Source organism: Xiphophorus hellerii, chromosome 11, assembly GCF_003331165.1.
Source record: "Xiphophorus hellerii strain 12219 chromosome 11, Xiphophorus_hellerii-4.1, whole genome shotgun sequence".
In the NCBI taxonomy this organism is placed as follows: Eukaryota; Metazoa; Chordata; class Actinopteri; order Cyprinodontiformes; family Poeciliidae; genus Xiphophorus; species Xiphophorus hellerii.
In genome coordinates, this window is record NC_045682.1 from 3,859,053 (window position 1) to 3,877,182 (window position 18,130).

The 18,130-nt window shown below is 39.0% G+C and overlaps 1 protein-coding gene across 4 annotated transcripts in view; it reads left to right on the forward strand.

Annotated features, from left to right (window-relative positions):
• The window catches only part of clip2 (CAP-GLY domain containing linker protein 2), a 37,141-nt gene extending 19,523 nt beyond the window's left edge, over positions 1–17,618 (forward strand). The window contains exons 6-19 of one of the 4 annotated variants that reach the window (XM_032576597.1): positions 2,567–2,764; positions 2,841–2,944; positions 3,766–3,826; positions 5,239–5,343; positions 6,916–6,966; positions 9,326–9,694; positions 9,827–10,390; positions 10,476–10,533; positions 11,164–11,247; positions 12,478–12,634; positions 13,601–13,760; positions 15,081–15,269; positions 16,558–16,617; positions 16,863–17,618. In XM_032576597.1, the coding sequence (XP_032432488.1) occupies positions 2,567–2,764; positions 2,841–2,944; positions 3,766–3,826; positions 5,239–5,343; positions 6,916–6,966; positions 9,326–9,694; positions 9,827–10,390; positions 10,476–10,533; positions 11,164–11,247; positions 12,478–12,634; positions 13,601–13,760; positions 15,081–15,269; positions 16,558–16,617; positions 16,863–16,874 (2,172 nt within the window). In that variant the 3' untranslated portion in view covers positions 16,875–17,618. The remainder of the gene's footprint in view (positions 1–2,566; positions 2,765–2,840; positions 2,945–3,765; positions 3,827–5,238; positions 5,344–6,915; positions 6,967–9,325; positions 9,695–9,826; positions 10,391–10,475; positions 10,534–11,163; positions 11,248–12,477; positions 12,635–13,600; positions 13,761–15,080; positions 15,270–16,557; positions 16,618–16,862) is intronic. The other 3 variants (XM_032576598.1, XM_032576599.1, XM_032576600.1) reach the window with 3 other exon arrangements.
• The last annotated feature ends 512 nt before the right edge of the window (positions 17,619–18,130 follow it).

Sequence of the window (18,130 nt, forward strand, 5' to 3'; positions counted from 1 at the left end):
CTGAGCACAACTTTCTTCTTCATGAAATATAAACCAAAAACAGAGTGTTGGCAATTTGATCAATAGACAGCGGCGTCCATTATTATTTGCGTAAACAGTGCACCGCTGTGAGACGTCGATGTTATTCTGGACATAGAGGTCGCTTTGGGGTCGTAAGCTGTTCAAACAGAAGTCTGTTTTCAGACACTTTTACATTTAATTAGTAGTATGGACCATCACACACAAAAAAAATCTGATTTCAGCAAAATATCAGAAATTGAGCATGAAGACTTGCTGTGTGAACGTAGCCAGAGTTGGAGCATAACTCACTACAGGGTTGCCTATCTCTAGTGGTTATTGGGTAAGTGAAACACCATTAACAGGTTTATCACAAGGTTTGTCATAAAATTGGATTTAAACTGTGTTCTACTCATAGTTTCATCTCTAAATATGGATGTTTCAATCTGCTCTATAAACTGTATATCTCCAATATAAAGCACTGGAAAAATACCCAATAATATAAACATGACTTCCTGAAGGTTCTGTCACTCAGGATTTAATTACTTCTTTCCCACTTTGCTTATAGTTTTTTGTAATTTCCTGTTTATATGAGGCTTGAATGCTTATTTGTGTTGAAAAGAGTGATGATATGGCCCTTCCTTCCTTCTCCCCAGAAAAGGCAGACATCAGTGACTTAGCAATATCACCATTTTTGGTTTATTATTGAGCATTTCTTGTTAAGTGTTTTGTTTTTGTTTTTTTCAGACATGACTTGTTGGGGCCTTCTCATCTAACTGCAGAGATAGCGAGTAAACATGGTTAACCAGGCTGGTTTAAACATTCTGCAAATTGAAAGATGTTAAGGAACTGGTTTAGCTGCAGCCTAAAAGAGAGCTTCATCCCATTTCAGACATATTGTCGCTTTAAGATTAAGACTCAGAGTGGTCCCTGGCAGCAGACTAAAGAAGATGGGGCATCAGAGTATCTCACATTGATTTTTAGCTTCTGGTTACAAGCCAGCACTTGGACGGAGAGCACTCCCCTCTACTTTCCTTAATTGTTGGCAGCGGCGTCAGACAGCACTGAGAGCAAGCTTTGTGAATTATCTGGCGGATCATCCTGACTGAGCACCAGATATTCAAAAATATTTGCCCCGTCACTTTCATTTAGTAGAGTGCTGAAGAACAGAGGATTTTCTAGTATCTGTGTGGCTAGTGCGTTGGTAGAAATTTACATTAAATGTATGTAAGAAAAGGAGTATCTCCAAAAATATTTTTATTTTTTGTTCTCTCATTTGGTTGCTGAAGCAAAATCCTAATTTATCTGGTTAATTCTGGTTAAAAACAAACAGCCTTACCAAAATAAAACCCTCCTGGAAATCTTTGAAAAGAGGTCCCTCTAGTGGACAAACAACATGTTGCATTGTGAAATATTTTAAAGTAGGAAATACATGGTTTAAATGCTATTTTGGAGCTTTTGTTTATATAGTATGCTCATGAATAATGAAAATAAAAATAATACGTTTGCTAGGTTTGAAAGGTTTTTATTGAAGAGAGACGCTGGCTGTAAACTTATAGATAAAATCCTGACTTGTGGGGCGTGCCGTGGTGGCGTAGTGGTTAGCGCGACCCGTATTTGGAGGCCTTGAGTCCTCGACGCGGCCGTCGCGGGTTCGACTCCCGGACCCGACGACATTTGCCGCATATCTTCCCCCCTCTGTTTCCTGTCAGCCTACTGTCATATAAGGGACACTAGAGCCCACAAAAAGACCCCCTGGAGGGGTAAAAAAAAAAAAAAATCCTGACTTGTTAATGTTGTGATCTCTGAGACACTTTGTTGTCACTTTTGCCTAGAGATATCATACTGAAATAATTCCTGGATTTTTTAAGAAGAAGAAGAAGAGGATGTTTTGATCCAACTCTGTTCATAGGGGTATTTTTGGACAGAAGTGGGAGCTTTATTTAAGTACTAGTTCCACTGGCAGATTATTTCACTTACAACAAGACATGTTTCCCATGTTATGAGACAGTCTTCCAGTGGAACTAGTACTTTCTATTCAATATTCCAGAATTATAAGAAGCTCCTATATCTTGCTGAAACGTTACTTGTAAGTTAATTTTGTCTTATTTCAAGTGTACTCTACAATAGATGGATAGAAAAAAGGTGTCAATTTTTGAGAAAAAACTCAGAAATGTGCCTGTTTGTTTTAAAAAAGCCCTGAGATCAATCCCAGAATATCTATTTCCTTGCAAATGTTCGACTTTTCCAACTCAGAAATGTTGGAGTTTTTTTTCTTAGAAATCTACTCCTTTAAAAATGTTTCTAGCTACAATAGCCCTAATACACTCTGTTATGGTACTCTTGAAATAATTCAAATTTAAGAATTAAGATATTTGCACTCAAAACTTGACCAAAAATACTTGGTAATATATTGTGTTGTTTTTCCAGTGTTTAATTTCTGACCTATGTTTCTGTCACAATACTGTGATGTTTAGGATAACATGGTACGCAGCGGGTTGGCAACAGACGTCCAGGCGGCTGATTCAACACTCGTCTCTTAATGCTTCATCTTCCTTCTCGCTTTAAGCTGACGGAGACGTCGTCGCGCTACGCCCGGAAGATCTCGGGCACCACGGCGCTCCAGGAGGCCCTGAAGGAGAAGCAGCAGCACATCGAGCAGCTGCTGGCCGAGAGGGACCTGGAGCGCGCCGAGGTTGCCAAGGCAAACAGCCACATCTGCGAGGTGGAGAAGGAGCTGAGCGTCCTCAAGGCTCAGCATGTGCAGGTACAGAGAGAGTCTGGGCCTCCGGTGCATTTTAACACAACAAACCAGAATCAGTCGTCTTCTTTTGTGTTCTCAGTACGTGACGGAGAACGAGAGCGCCCTCCAGCAGGTCCAGACCATGTTGGCCAGCACACAGAAAGACAAGCTGGAACTGGCCAATCAGCTCGAAGAGGAGAAGAGGTGATGTCATTCACTCGCCTCTCTGTAACAAAACATGCAATGTCTAGTTGAATGTTGTCTGTAAATCATTTTAGATCGGAAACATACAGTGCCTGTAAAAAGTATTCAGCCCCTTGGATGCTTTACCCTTTTTATTGCTTTCAGAAATCAATTATGATCCACAAAATCTGGCCTTTTTTGACAAAACAGATACAAAAAAAAACCTTTTAAAGGGGACTTGTTATGTAAAATTCACATTTGCAAGTTTTTGTGCATCTATTTTGGATCTCAACGACCCAAGTGTTTTTTTTGGCAATAAGTTAATGTTTCTCGGTGTCTGGAAAATGAGCTGTTTCAAAAACCTTTGGAGTGTAGCGTAACAAATCAACTGGCACTGCCCCTCACGTAGCAACCCCAGTGAAGCCCAGCCTGTTACCTAGCAACTCCATCACATTTAGTCAGCTGATTTTACTGCTGTATGCGCTGTACAATGGCTGCTGAAAAAGACAAGTGTTTTGTTGTTGACTTACCATCCAGAAAGCACTTTCTGCATTCTTGTTGATTGCGCAGGAGGCTCCACTTCTGTTTTTGAAAGATGTACGGGTGCAAAATTCCACATCTGTTTGCAGCCATTTTTACATATAAATGTAAATGTTGAGTTGGGTGGCGTGGCCAGCAGCAGCTTCTTCGGATTTAAAGCTCATTCTGAAAGCCAGAGAAATTACAAAAATAAATTCCCAGTGAGCGGGTAAATTGGTTTTCTGTCTGTTCTCATGATTGCTCCGAGTCATTTGACTAAATTTTGTCAAATCGTAATAACCAACATGTTTAAATGTTTACAGGAAGGTAGAGGACCTCCAGTTCAGAGTGGAAGAAGAGTCCATCACCAAAGGAGACCTGGAGGTAATTATCAGCATAAAATACCCTTTCAACTCGCTAACACTCAGTGTAGATTGTGGACAAGATAAACATAGTATTTCAGAACCATTTGCAGGAGTTTCATGAGGGTCAGATTAGTTCAGTTATGAGTCTTAGACAGAAAAATGCTCTAGATTAGATTTTTGCAACCTTTGGACTCCAAAGAGCCATTTTTTTCCCTTCAGTCAAACTAAATAAGGCTCACTTATAGACACTGATATTACATAACCTTTTGACAATTTTTTATATGAAATATCCACTAAAATAAATATTATTATTAAAGAGTGAACATTTTTGTATTTCTTTTTGTAAGGTTTTCTAAAAAGAAATAAACATTAAACATTATTTTGAACTAAAGATTAAAAAAAAATAAAATGTATCAAGTATATGTTACTGGTAGTTTCGCTGTCAATGTTCAGTGCAATTATTCCATGAAAAACTGTTCAAACTTGAATTTGTTTTTACTTTCTAAAAAAACAAAAAAAACATTAGCCGAGCCATTGAGTCCAAAAGCACAGTTCCAGAAAGCCACTAGATTTACAACTGACAGCTTTAAGTCAGTTCAGTTTTCAATTCAATTTCTTTATACAGCTCCAATTCCCAGCAAATGTTTTCTCAAGGCACTTTACAATTCAACCATACATACATTCAAATTGATCCTTTAAAATTTTGCTTTTGTTTGTCCCTGAGTTTGTTTTTCTGCCTCGAGGTTAGGCTTCTTAGTTACAGTAATTAATGATCACTGTTGACTGACTCTTTTAAATGATTGTTAAGACGTTCAGAAGAAACTAACAGGACGTCATTCATGTTAACATGTTGGTGCAGATCCAGTACATCCAGGACATGGCAACCCAAAGCATTTGTCAGTTTTCCTTCTCGAGACGTTTCCCGCAAATTTTTCCGTGGCTCAGTTAGACTTAGACTTAGACTTAGACTTAGACTTAGACTTGTACTTTATTGATCCTTTGGGAAGACTCCCTCAGGAAATTGAAGTTACCAGCAGCTCCCAGGCAAAAAACAAAGTTAACACAGTTAAGAGCTGACATCTAAAAATGCATTTCATAGATTCTCAAATACTGTCAAATATTAATGGCAAAGTTCTCACATCACTGAAGCCTCCAATTCATATTTTATTGTACTTTGTCAATGAAATCTTCAAACATTGAATCGTTAAAGGACTGGCATGTCTTTTGTAATAATCGGCTATAAAACAGAATGGGATCTGCAAAATGCTGACTTGATGAAATCCGACCTCGAACGATCTCCAGCTCCACTCTGATCATCTGTTGCCACTCCGTTGAGTTATTCCTCTCTGATCTGCATTCGTCTTTTTTTTCCCTTTCAGCCTTTCCTTTTCTCTTTCCTTTTTCTGTCTGTGTCTTTGTGTTTTTCCGTAGACTCAGACGAAATTGGAACATGCCCACATTCGTCAGCTTGAGCAGAGTCTGCTGCTCGAAAAATCGAGAGCAGCGGCGCTCCAGAAAGAATTAGAGAGGCGAAGGGTAAAAAGCATGAGCCCGCTGCCTGTGCTTACTGTCCTGTGGTGTTCTGCCTCTCTGTCAACAGCATTTAAAATAAGCTGCACTGGTTGAAGTCATGTCCCGTCTGCCTTTGGTTTCCACATTTTAATTTAACCCTGAGGAATGCTGATTATAAACGTACAGAATATTAATTTAGACTGAATTACCTGTGTAATATAGATATAATTGAAACATAATTTGCATTTTTTTTGTCAACTCTACCTGTGTTGATCTTTGTCTGTGAAAAATATCTTAATACTGGTAACTGATCACTCCTACAATTGATCTAGAGTGACCATTCATAATTGTTATGTTTTTAGGCTGTAGGAGGAAGCTGGAGTACCATGAGAAAACCTATGCATGCTTAAGGAGGGCATGTAAATGACCAACAATATGTTTCCAGCTTTGCACGTCTGTGCAGCCTCATAAAGAATTAGCTTAGGTTAGCTTATTTTGTCTGATTTTAGTTCAGTTTTGCCTTAGCTTTGCTTATTTAAGTTTATTTAAGTTTAGTTTTTGCCTTAGCCCATTAAATTTTACATTAGATAACTTTAGCTTATCTTTATTTTTGTCTTAGCTTATTTTAGCTTACCTTAGTTTAGTTTTGCCTTAGCTTATTTTATTTTATGATACTTTAGTTTATCTTAGTTTATGTTAGGTTAGGTTGGGATATTTTACTTTAGCATAATTTAGCTTATCTTAGTTTTGCCTTAGCTTATTTTGTGTTGGGATATTTTAGCTTAGGTTATTTTATCTTAGTTTAACCTTTCATAGCTTAGCTTATTTTAGCTTATAGGATAAGGTTAGGGTAAGGGAAAGGGGGTTTAGTTTTAATCAGCTTATTATTTTAGGATACTTTAGCTCAACTTACTTTAACTTACCTTAGTTTAGTTCTTGCTTTATTTATGTCAGTTTGTTGTAAGTATCTGATCCCAGATTTGATCATTTCCTTTGTACTTTTGTAAAATAAAGCAGGAATCAAACAACTACTGATGCTATAAAACAGGGGTCTCAAACTCCAGTCCTCGAGGGTCGCAGTCCTGCAACTTTTAGATGTGCCTCTGCTGCACCACCTGAATAGAATAATTAGGTCATTAAGGCTCTGGAGAACTGATCTACACAAGGAGGAGGTCATTAAGCCATTTCATTCCAGTGTTTTGTACCTGTGGCACATCTAAAAACTGTAGGACTGCGGCCCTTGAGGACTGGAGTTTGAGACCACTGCTATAAAACCAAGTGACACATAACCAGCAGGTGGACAGCTTCATTGTTAACTTTTTGCTCACTTTCCAGAATGGATATCCTTTAGCTCCATATCCATTTTTGTGTGGTTATGTAATTTTTAAAGCTTGAAATGTTTGTGGATGATTGTGGGATAAATCATAGAGATAATGTCCCTGATGTCCTGTGTAGTGTCTTAATATGCTGCGCTGCACCTCCTAGTGAGAGTCTCACCAATAATAAATAGGGTGCCACTCTCTTTTTCTTTTTCTCTTCAAGATTTTGAAGATAACTAATCATTTTGAAACACTTGATTACTGCTTCTGTCAACAGGGAAGCCGCAGTCATGTTGCAGAATCCTTGAGGTTGGGCAACAGAACCAAGGTGAAAACAAAGATGCCATCTTGTTTTGGCTTTGATCCGCTGCTGAGCTGTCGCAACTCTCGACTTCAAATTGACTTCCGATGCTCTCGGCGACATTAACCTTGCATAGACTCTTCCGTTTTCTGGTTTCCCTCCTGTGTTTCTGCATCTGGATGCAGTTCAGGAGAATGCGTTTAAAAAACTCTGCAGCCAATTGTTTTTCCACACGGTTGTACTGTGTGTCGTGCAGCAGGTCTTTCTCCTCGATCTTCTCTTTGAATACAGATGTGTGTGTGTGGAATGTTTACAGAACTGACACTTTTTTCAGGTTTGTTGTTGGCTTCCTCACATTCGCTTGGCTGCTTTTAGATGATCAAACAGAAAATGGCCTCTCATCTTCTGCTTCATTGGACAGTGACACATTGATCATTTGGCTCATTTAAACATTTTGGAAACAATGCATTGACTTTAACTTTAATATCTTTCAGCTTTTATTATCCTGCTGGTACCATTACTTTGATGGTAGTCTCCTGAAATAAAGACAAAATTCACTAATGGCTATTAGGTTAGAAACTATTGGACGCATCAGCAAGATTTGGCTCTAATAATGAAAAAGACTTAAATCTCACTTAATTATTGCTTTTACATTAATGGAGAGGAAATCTAGCTGCATAAATTGTTGCTTAGGATTATAAACCTACAGAAGATTATCACCTGGTCTGCTTTTAAGTGCCTCCTTATTCAGAGTTTTGGATCCCAGCCTGTAAATTGAGTCTTAATTAACCTTGCGAAGAACAGAACAATGTTACACAGCAGGGCGGCAAAGTCAGCAACAATCTTCTTCAGGAGACAAATAAACAAATCAACAGGGTTAAATGCTGGTTGGATATTGACCTTTCACTTAGTTGTAATGGCTTGGTCAGCTCGCAGACTTGTACCTTTGTGTTTCATCCAACCTACTTTAATTTCATGCCTGTAAACAAACAGTGTCGTAACAATCAACTTAACTGTTTTACGTATGTTTATATTTCACTTGGTAGATGGGTATTTGATTAATTTTGGAGTAAAATCTCTCAAGTCTTATAAAATATGTGGTAGAGCCACATAAGAAATGCTTCATGACAGTTTGCTCTTCTTCATATCCAACTTTTTGGGTGTAATATGGAGCTCTAGGGAGTTAGTGTCAACTTAATCTTAAGTGGCCAAAGTGGCGTCAACATCAGCCAGACCATTGTGGATGACGACGACGTCCAGATCCTCTGAGACTAAGGAGCCGTTGGTCTGACCCTCAGAGACTATGAAAGACTTGGCATCAGCTGGACCATCAAATACTGAAGAGGGGTTGGTCTTACCTGGACTGAAAACATGGTGTCTGGAGCCTTAGAGACTCAAGAGGTGACTTCAGAAACCTTGGAGACTAAAGACATGATGACTGGAGTCTTGGAGACTGAAGATGTGACTTCTGGAACCTTGGAGACTGAAAACTTAATATCTGAAGACATGATGCCTTTAACTTTGGAGACCGAAGACATAATGTCTTAAGTCTTGAAGATTGAAAAGATGATGTCTGGAGCTTTGGAGACTGAAGACGTGGAGGCTTGGAGACTGAATTGGTGTCAGCACTAACAAGTGTTTGCATGAGCAAGACTATTGGAAACTGAAGATGCGCTGATGTCACTCAGATATCCAGAGACTGAAGAGACAGTTGGCTGAACCTTCGGAGCCTGAAAGATTGTTGACTGGACCCGCTGAGTCTGAAGAAGCAACTGCTCCCTGACCCTTAAAGACTGAAAAGGTGTCGGCTAGATCCTAGGAGACTGAAGAGCCATCTCCATTCACCTGAACCATCAACAGGGCTGTGCTGGTGGCTCTGGTTGCTATGTGGAGGATAAATCAGGGAGCTGAACATACAGAGGGTGGAGGTGGATTAAAAGAGGAATTGCTCTTCTATGTATTTAGTTTGAGAAAAACTTCAGGTCAGGGATGTGCCAGCACTTAAGACCTGCCATCCTATAACTTTTAGTTGCATCTCTTCTCCAACTCCAACATGCCTGAATCAATTGATATGTTGTAACGACAAAAAGCTAAATAGTGTTTTTAGTCAATGGATGTGTTTGAATATGAGAGGGAGCCAAACGTTGACCAATCTGTTGCTGTCCACATATTTTATTTGTCATTTATATCCACTGCAATGCACTTTACTGCCTCAAGTCTTCAGCAGTTTCTCTTTTGATTTCCGTTGTCCTGAAGCCTGATCTCTGCTTGTTTCCTAGCTTAGATTTTCTTTGTTCTGCGGGTCGCAGTTTGAAGTTCTTCATCTTCAACCTCTAAACGAAAACGTGTCAGAATCAGTGATGGAAGTTGTTTTGTGTCTCATCAGCAAACCACCGTAGAAGAGCAGAGTCGCATCATGCAGCTGGAGGAGGAGCTCGCCCTCCGAAGGGCTGAAATCAAAGACCTCCAGGGTCAGCTCAGACGGGTCGACGCGAACTCCCACCAGGAGGCTCCGGGGACTGACGCCAAGCCGGAGACCGTCCTCCTGCGTGAGCAGCTGCTGACGGCGGGCCGCGAGCACCACAAGGAGAGCAGCGAGCTCAAAGAAAAATACGAGACAGCGTTGGCGGCAAGCCAACAGGAGGTGGAGTCGCTGAGGACGGTTGTGGAGAAACAGAGCGCCGAGATCGGCGAGATGAAGCAGAAAGTCCAACAATCCACCAAGGAGAGCGTGGAAATGATGGACTCCTGGAAGGTACTCTCTTACTGCTTGGTCTTCAGATTGTGGAGCTTATGGTAGAACAACGGCCACACTTCATTACTTATTACTTTAATGGCACTTTCTTGATTTCAGCCTAAATGTGACTTGTTTTTGTTTTTTGCACAGGCTAAGTTTGACATGTTGGTGACTGACCATCAGCAATCCTTGAAGGAGCTGAAGGCATCGCTGAGCAGAGGTCAGTCTGCTCCACAAGGCCAGGAGCAGGACGCCCAGGAGCTGAGGACCACTCTGGAGAGCCTAAAGATGGAGCACCAGCTGGAGGTGGAGAACTTGAAGGCCAAACACAAGATCGAAGCCGCCGTTCTGATCAAGGAGCGCGAGGATCTCTGCAATCGCCTTCAGGAGGCCAGAGACCAGCTGAACGGAGGCAGGTCTGACATGGAGGCTCAGAGCAGCAAGGCGGCGCTGAGCGAGGCCTCCCAGAAGCTGCAGAGGGCGGAGGCCAGGCTGGCAGAGATGGAGGTGCTCCAGGTGGAGCGGGACAAAACAACGACAGCGCTTCGAGACAGACTGGAGCTGTCAGATAAGATGATGACGGACTACCAGGCCCTGCAGAAGGCCCAGGCCGAGAGCCAGGAGGAGATCCAGAAACTGGAGGAGAAGCTGAGGGTGACGGCAAACCAGCTGCAGGCTGTGAAGGCAGATCACTTTAAACCTCACGATGCAAACGTAAGCAGCTGAGAAGATCTGAGCTCAACATTACTCTGCTTTACCCTCATGTCGAATGTTTTTACAGCTCTTTGTTCTTTTTCAGATGATTGAAGATAATGAAATTTCAGATGAGAAGAAGACGCTGAAACAGAATATTGAAGGTATTTATATCCATTTAGTAGTAGGTTATCTTTTGCAACATAACAAGCATTTGCTTCATAGCACTTGTTAAATTGGGAATGATCTTTTAAAGTACTGCATGTATGATACATGTAGATGCAATCTTGATAGAACAGACAAAACTGTTTTGCATTGCAGGCGCAATTAATTTTGCATGTCTTCCTTCATGAATATGCAGAACATATGCTGATAATCAGTAAGTGCAAAATGCTGGTAGGAGTATATAGAGCTGGAATGACTGCAATGCGATTTATTAAACCTGAACCAGGTTGCAGGAGCTGTGTTTGCATCTATGCTTAGCACTTTTAAAAAGCAGGCGCAAAACTGACACGCAACAATTTCTGCAGTCGCTGTGGCAAGAATGAGGCATAGATGTAATAACAAAAGATGTTTCTGTCAAAATATTTGGGACATTTTAAAAATACAAAATACAAATATTTTTAAAATATATGCCAATTTTGAATTGGCCCAGAAAAAAAATGCAGCAGTTTTTATTTGTCTGCTGCACGTACAACAAATTTTGAGGCAAAAGATGATCGCTTAAGACATATCAATGCAGGGGGACTACTAACAGGATTTATGCAATTAAAGGGTTGATTTTTTTTCTTCAGAAACGATGGAGAAGTTGATGAAAAAGGAAAAAGAAGTCTTCACACTCTCTTCCCAGGTCGAAGCTCTAAAAACACAGATTGGAGGTAAATGTTGTTGAGCTCTGATGGTTTTCATTCTTATACACATCATACACAGATGCTATATTTCAAGTTAAATATTGTTTTGCCAACCATTTCAGGAAGTGAAACTCATATATTACGTAGATCTACTCCACTTAGAGTGAAATATTTCAAGCCTTTTTATGTAACAATTGGATATGAAAACCTGAAATTCAAATATTACATCATATGAAAAATTATATTTTGAGCAGAAATGTCAAGCTTCTGAAAGGTTTGTCAATACTTTGTCTCAGCTTTCTATTAACATACAGAACTCTGAAGCCGCTTCGTTAGCAGTGTGTGGCTTCCCCTCGTTATGGAGGATGTTAATAACTGTCCAGTCAGCAGTTTTCTCCACGAGAAAACGACCAGCTCTGCTGGCGTTTTGAGTTAGCTAAGGATTTTAATATTTAATTTTTTTTCACAATATTCTAACTTTGTGAGACTCAAAAGTTTGGGTTTGCATAATCTGTTAGCCATAATCATCAAAATTGCAAGAATTAAAGGCTTGGAATATTTGACTCTATGTGTAATGATGAACCTATATAAGACGAGCTTCATCTCCTGAAAATGGTTGACAAAAATTCTAATTTTTGTCAACCATTTAAAAATATTCTAATTTCTCACATGTTCATGCACGTGTTTTTAACCACTGACAGAGGTCACGCTGCGGCGCTTTGCTTCTTTGCAGTTTCTTTCTTTTGATCTTTTCAGAATAATCTTTTGAACAGCTCTGTGACATCAAACAGACTCAAAATGTGCTGGACCCAGCTCGGATAATCAAACTGACGCCCTCTGAAGAATGGCTCATAAATCATTCATAGAGGAAAAAAAAGGTTTAAAGGGCTGTCTCTTAAAGCATAAAATTCATTTTTAATATTTATTTTAGAGTCTAAAGTTCACGGTGGGACAAACGGGAGGAAATCTCATTACTTCTGACTTCGGGTTAGAGGTCAGAAGTAATGGAAATAACGGTGAAAAATAGCTTTTTGATTGAGGTTCTGACACATACTTAGCAGATGGATTTAAACATAAGCCAACATATTATTCCTCTTTGGAAAGCATTGTCATCAAGAGATAAAGATAAAGGGATAATTATCCTAAGGAAAAAAGATATATTTAACTTGGCTTGTTCTATTTTAGTGGCTGGCTAACAGATATACCACATTGCATCAAGTTCTCTTTAAGTCTAACTTTATTTTCCTTCTGCATTAGCTCTGGAAAATAAAGTTCGCTCTGGGGAAAAGAAATTCGAAGCTTTAGCCAAGGAGAAGATGCGTGTGGAGGCGGAGCTAGAGGCCATGACCAAGAAGTCCCATGATGCATCAGGGCAGCTGGTCAGCATAAGCCAGGAGCTGCTGAAGAAAGAAAGGTAGCTGCTGGATTGATTTTTCAGTCTCCTCCAGGACTCACTGGAATAACTGATGAGAAAAATCAGCAGAACGGTATGAGGAGGAAAAAAAAGTTTCCCCATCAGTTTGATAGAGATGACTCACTTGGAAACAACAGATAATTTATTGATTTTACTGTGTTTATTGTGTCCCACTGACAGGTCTTCTGATTTAAAGCAACATTTTCTCATAAACGAAATGAACTCGGTGGACAGTAAAACACATCGAAATGGTTTTAAAAAAGTGATGGCCAGTAATAATCTTTAGAGCAACTGAAAGAAGCTGCTGTTTTTGTTTTTTTAACTATATTTTTATAGGTTTTTAGCTGCAGTATAGAAACTGTAATTATATTTTATTTTGAGTAACAATATTATTTCAGTTACCAATTAATTCCATATTTATTAACTTTTCAAATCTTTATTTCTGTTAATTATAGTGATTTTTGTCTTATGCCTAATAAAAACAGGACATTTAAGATCAGAATATTACATCAGACCCGAAAAAACATTTTTAATACAGAAATATGGACTTCCCTGCTGAACTGTTGTTATTTTCAATTCATACTTTTAATCAGACAAACGAGTCTCATCGAAATGCATATTTTAGTTCATTGAATATGACTGCTCAGTTTGTCTGGATTTATTTGATTTGAAATTGATTTGTTTTGTTTTGGGGGTTTTTTGCCTCAAAAATAAAATGGAGACAGACCACATGTAGAAAATCTTTATATTCTTACATTAATACTAATAATTTTCTCCTGAAAATGAGCACAGTTTGCATTAGTCTTAAAGTGGTTTTAAATTGCAGAAATATGTGGGTGTGTTGACTGAATATAAGGACTTTTATCATCCTTGGCATCAAAAAAGAGTTTTAAATCTAATTAATAATGATGTTTTTGTAATACAGTTGCTGTTTTGTGAATTGTAATGTTTTTCTCTTTGCTCCAGGAGTCTGAATGAACTGCGGGTGTTACTCCTGGAGTCCCACCGCCACTCTCGGGACGTGGAGAAAGACCTGAGCCGAGAGGTGCACAAGGCTGAGTGGAAGGTCAAGGAGCAGAAACTTCAGGACGACATAAAAACCCTGAGAGAAAAACTGCTTCTGCTGGTGAGAACAAACAACGGCCTTGATTTGATATCACACTAATTGAATTGAATCGGAATGACTCCAAAAGCACCAGCAATATTTTTTTTTTTTTTTATCTGCTGGAAACTGTTTTTGTCGTGAATTAATTTTTCAGAAACATAAACATCCCATAGAAGAAAATGTGTCCATCCTCTTTTTTTCAAAACTTCATTTTTTTTTCTTAATTTAAAATAAGAAAAGAATGTATGCTGCATTAAATATTAAATAAATAGAAGATAGCTGTTAAAAAATATTAAAAGCCTGTAAGATGATTAATAAATGTTCTTTGTTGTACTTTAGAGCAAACACAAAGAAAAAACACTAAATCTTACCAAGTTTTTTATAGTCTAATTTCTAGTGCAAGTGTCTTTACACACTTAAAATAAGACAAAACTAAATTAAAAGTAACTTTTCAACTAGATTAATCTTTCAACAATATTAATGATTTCTTAATATTGATTTTTCAAAAGCACTATTCCCACAGGCAAGTTATTTCACTTATAACAAGACCTTCTATCATATTACTAATGAAATAATCTTCCAGTGGAATTACTTATTCATCAATATTAAGGAATTGTTGACTTAAATCAAGCTCTTATAGTTTATGGAAAAGCTACTTGTAAGTTAGTTTTGTTTTAGTTCAAGTGTGCTAAGATATTTGCACTATAGATTTTGTGTTTTTTTTCTGTGAACCTGTGCTGTTTGCCCTAAATTACCAGAGGGACATTTAATAATCTTTCAGACTGTTATTATTTATTAACAGCTATATTTCAGTCAATTATTATTTATTGTGAATTCCTAACCTACAGAGATGGAGGTTTAGAGCTGAGCTAGATGTCAAAGTGTTCATTTTGGTTGTTAAAGACTCAAACACTCATAAGACATGTAGCTGGTCAGTTTATGGTTGTTTTGTTTGAGGCTGCTCAGTGTTTCTGTTTGATGAGATATTGGTACTGCGAGGTTACCCTGTTTCCTGCTCCACGAAAACAGCGGGAAAACCATAGCAACCACTAACTCGGTTTTTATATTTCTCACGTGCTTCTCCATTTTTCACTGGATTCCTAAATCTTCTAAAAGAGCAACAAAATGGACGTTTTTACCACAGTAATAACTATGTCTCCTACCATGTTACAGTTTGAATTTAAAAAGATGTTGTAAAATATCAAAATTAGTAACTATAAAACAGAAATGACCAGATATTCTTGGATTTTGGCTCCCAGTAATCTCTGACACTTTATATCCAGGAGCTTTACTGCTGTTGGCTTATATTAATAATTTGTCTCATCTGCGTTTGTTTTTCAGGGAAGGGAGCGGTCCTCTCCTGACCACCGGCGGTACTCCATGCTCGACCCGTCGGCTCTGGACTCGGAGGTTAGCCGCCTGCGCCAGCGGCTGCTCAACACCGAGGACGCCCTGAGGAACGCCTTGGAGCACAACCAGCAAGTCGACAAGCTTGTCCAGGCCATGCGAAGACATCCAGATAAGAGCCAGGTGAAAGTGGTTTAGAAAGGAGTACGCATGTTCTTTGAAAAAGCTTCATTGGTATTAAAAGCTGGAGAGTGGATTGCTAGTTGTCAGTTGGGGGAATTTGAATGGGAAGCAAAGCTAGCTAAAAGACCTGCAAAAATCATCCACATTCTGACTGTTTTTTTTTTTTTTTAGCTCTTTTCCTATTTAAATAAATAGGAAAATAGACCAGAACATGTGCATTAACATTGTGTGAAAGAAGACACTTTTGTCAGAAAAAAACAAGACTGTAAACTGAACTGGCACATCATTCTAAACATAATAGAACATGGTGGGGGCAGCGTCATGCGAATCTTTTTCTCCAGGGAAAAGAAGAGCTAAATACACAATAGAGCAGTGATGGGCAAATGTTTTACCTTATCAGCCAAAACTGTCAAGTTACAAGTAATTGAGGGCCACAGAATATTGATTTTTTTATTTTTTATTTTATTTTACTGTAATAAGAATTGTAAAGAAGAGAAAAAAAATTTCATCTTCATCAAAATTTACATTTTGCACATTTTTATACTTCCATTTGGGTCTCAACACCCAGCCGTTCTTTGGCAATAAATTCATGTTTTTTGGTGTCTGGTCATTTCGAAAACCTCCCGAGTGCCAAGTCATAATCAACGGGAACTGCGCCGTTACCTAGCAACCCTAGCCGAGCCCAGACTTAGCAACACCAGCTGAGCTCCAACATGGTTGGTCAGCTGGTTCTACTGCTGTATGTTCTGTACAATTGCTGCTGGAAAAGACAAGTGTTTTGTTGTTGACATGCCATCCAGAAACCACTTGCTGCATTGTTGTTGGTTGTGCAGGAAGCTCCACTAGTGCTTTTCAAAGACGTATAGTTCTATAACTGTGCAATTGTTTGCAGCCATTTTCATGTAATAATTGTAAATGTTGGGGGGCGTGGCCAGCAGTAGCAGTATGATGGGCTATTTCTATACATCAAACATCGATTTGCTTTGTAAATGCCAGACAACATCATGTTATGTAGCATTGCTCTCCAAGGTGCATTTTCAATCAAATATTTTATATATGCTTTACAAAAAAATCTGTGAATAAGTCGGAGTTAAATTCCACAGAAAAGTCTTTGATTACTGACTCACGAATTGGCAGGACTCCTCTGTAATGTCTTTTCCAGGCAGATTAATTAAAATTTACTCAAATATATCTGAAGTCATGCACGTTCATAGGGCACTATGAAATGTTCTGGTCAGACATTTGTCTACATGTATCATTTCTGGGGTTTTTTTGTTGTTTTTTTCAGGTTCTAGGTGCAAATTCGGCGAATGGAATTCATCACCAGGAATCAGACATCACTCAAGAGGTTGTTGCTGTTTTCTACTGAAATGTTCTTAATTCTTCATTTTTATTTAATTACCTGTGTAACAGATAAATTAAATAAAAATCAAAAAGAAACAGGAGAGGGCAGTAAACATACATGAAGGGAGCCATTGACAAACCCAGAAATATTTTGTCTGTCACTCAATGCTATCCCACATCTACATATCAGAAAGTAGAAGTGGTTTTGTTCTCTTGCTGAAGCCAAATGCTTTCAACCTTCTTTTCTAGGAACAGCACTGATGGGGGCAGCAGCGATGATGGGGCGGGCGACTCCAACGTGAACCCAGACTGACGTTGGGACCTTCAGACGGGAGCAGAGCGTCTCCCGATGCTGCGTCAAATGCCTGAAAAACATTTCCGTTTACAGTCAATGAATACCAAAACAGTGAATTTATATGTTGTTGCAGAATGCACCTAATAGCCAATCACGAAGATCACTTAAAGTACTATAAAGTATGGGACATGAAGAGATATTATCAGTGAAATAACTGCTGAGAACTCGAGAGAATGGCAGCTTTGGATGCTTTACAGTAGTTAGGAAGCTTCGTTCAACAAGTCAGCGGGAAGAGCTATTGGACTGACTCTTGGTCGCTTTCTTTGTTTTATTTATTGCTGTTATTTTTGACATTTTGCTTTCTAATAATTCTCTGTACTGCTCAAAGAAACACCCGAATTCTGACGTTTCTATTAGATTCTGACTCAATCTGATGTCACCGAACTGTAAAGGTCAAAACTCCCTCTGTAACGCACACAAGCAACAGAAATGTTATCTCTGTTTAATCCCTTCATGATTGTAGTCAGGTTGTATGCATTGTACGAATCTTAGATTTCCCTTTTTTAACATCCCTATGAATGAACCAAGTGTGGCCCAAATAGAACAGAGCAGAATTTGCAGCGTATCCTTTTCAAAATCAGTCGCAACAAAAGTGCAGAAACCGACCAACAAGTCACTCTAACCTAAATAAACAGAGTTACCAGGAGCAACTATGTGTCTTAATATAAACGTTATATGCCTTTTCCATCCTTTCAGTGCATTATTATGAAACAACAAGACAGCAGTGGAAAGCATCAGTGTGCTAGCAGCTTTCTGATATAAACCCACTGGCAACCGTAGTGAACCACCACAGTGGAGTGATGTGATGTGGACATGATTTAATGCACATGTAGACCAGCGGTGGGAGAACCAGTAGAACCAGCACCAGAGGACAGAAGTTTTCATCTGGACTGAAGGAGTTGTGTAAAATCAGGCACATCGTGACACTAAGACACTATGACTACATTCACACATAAACAAGCCATGTCAGACTTTTTCACTGCAGTCTGAACGGCCCGATTCCAGTCCTTTCATCCCCCAAAATATCAGATTTGTGCCACTTCCATGTGTGGTACTATATCGGATACGTGTCTGATTGTTTTCAAAGCGTCTGCAATCTGAACAGTCATGTTGCATTTCATCCAACTTTCACGTCATTGACACCCGTCGTAATTCTGCGCCA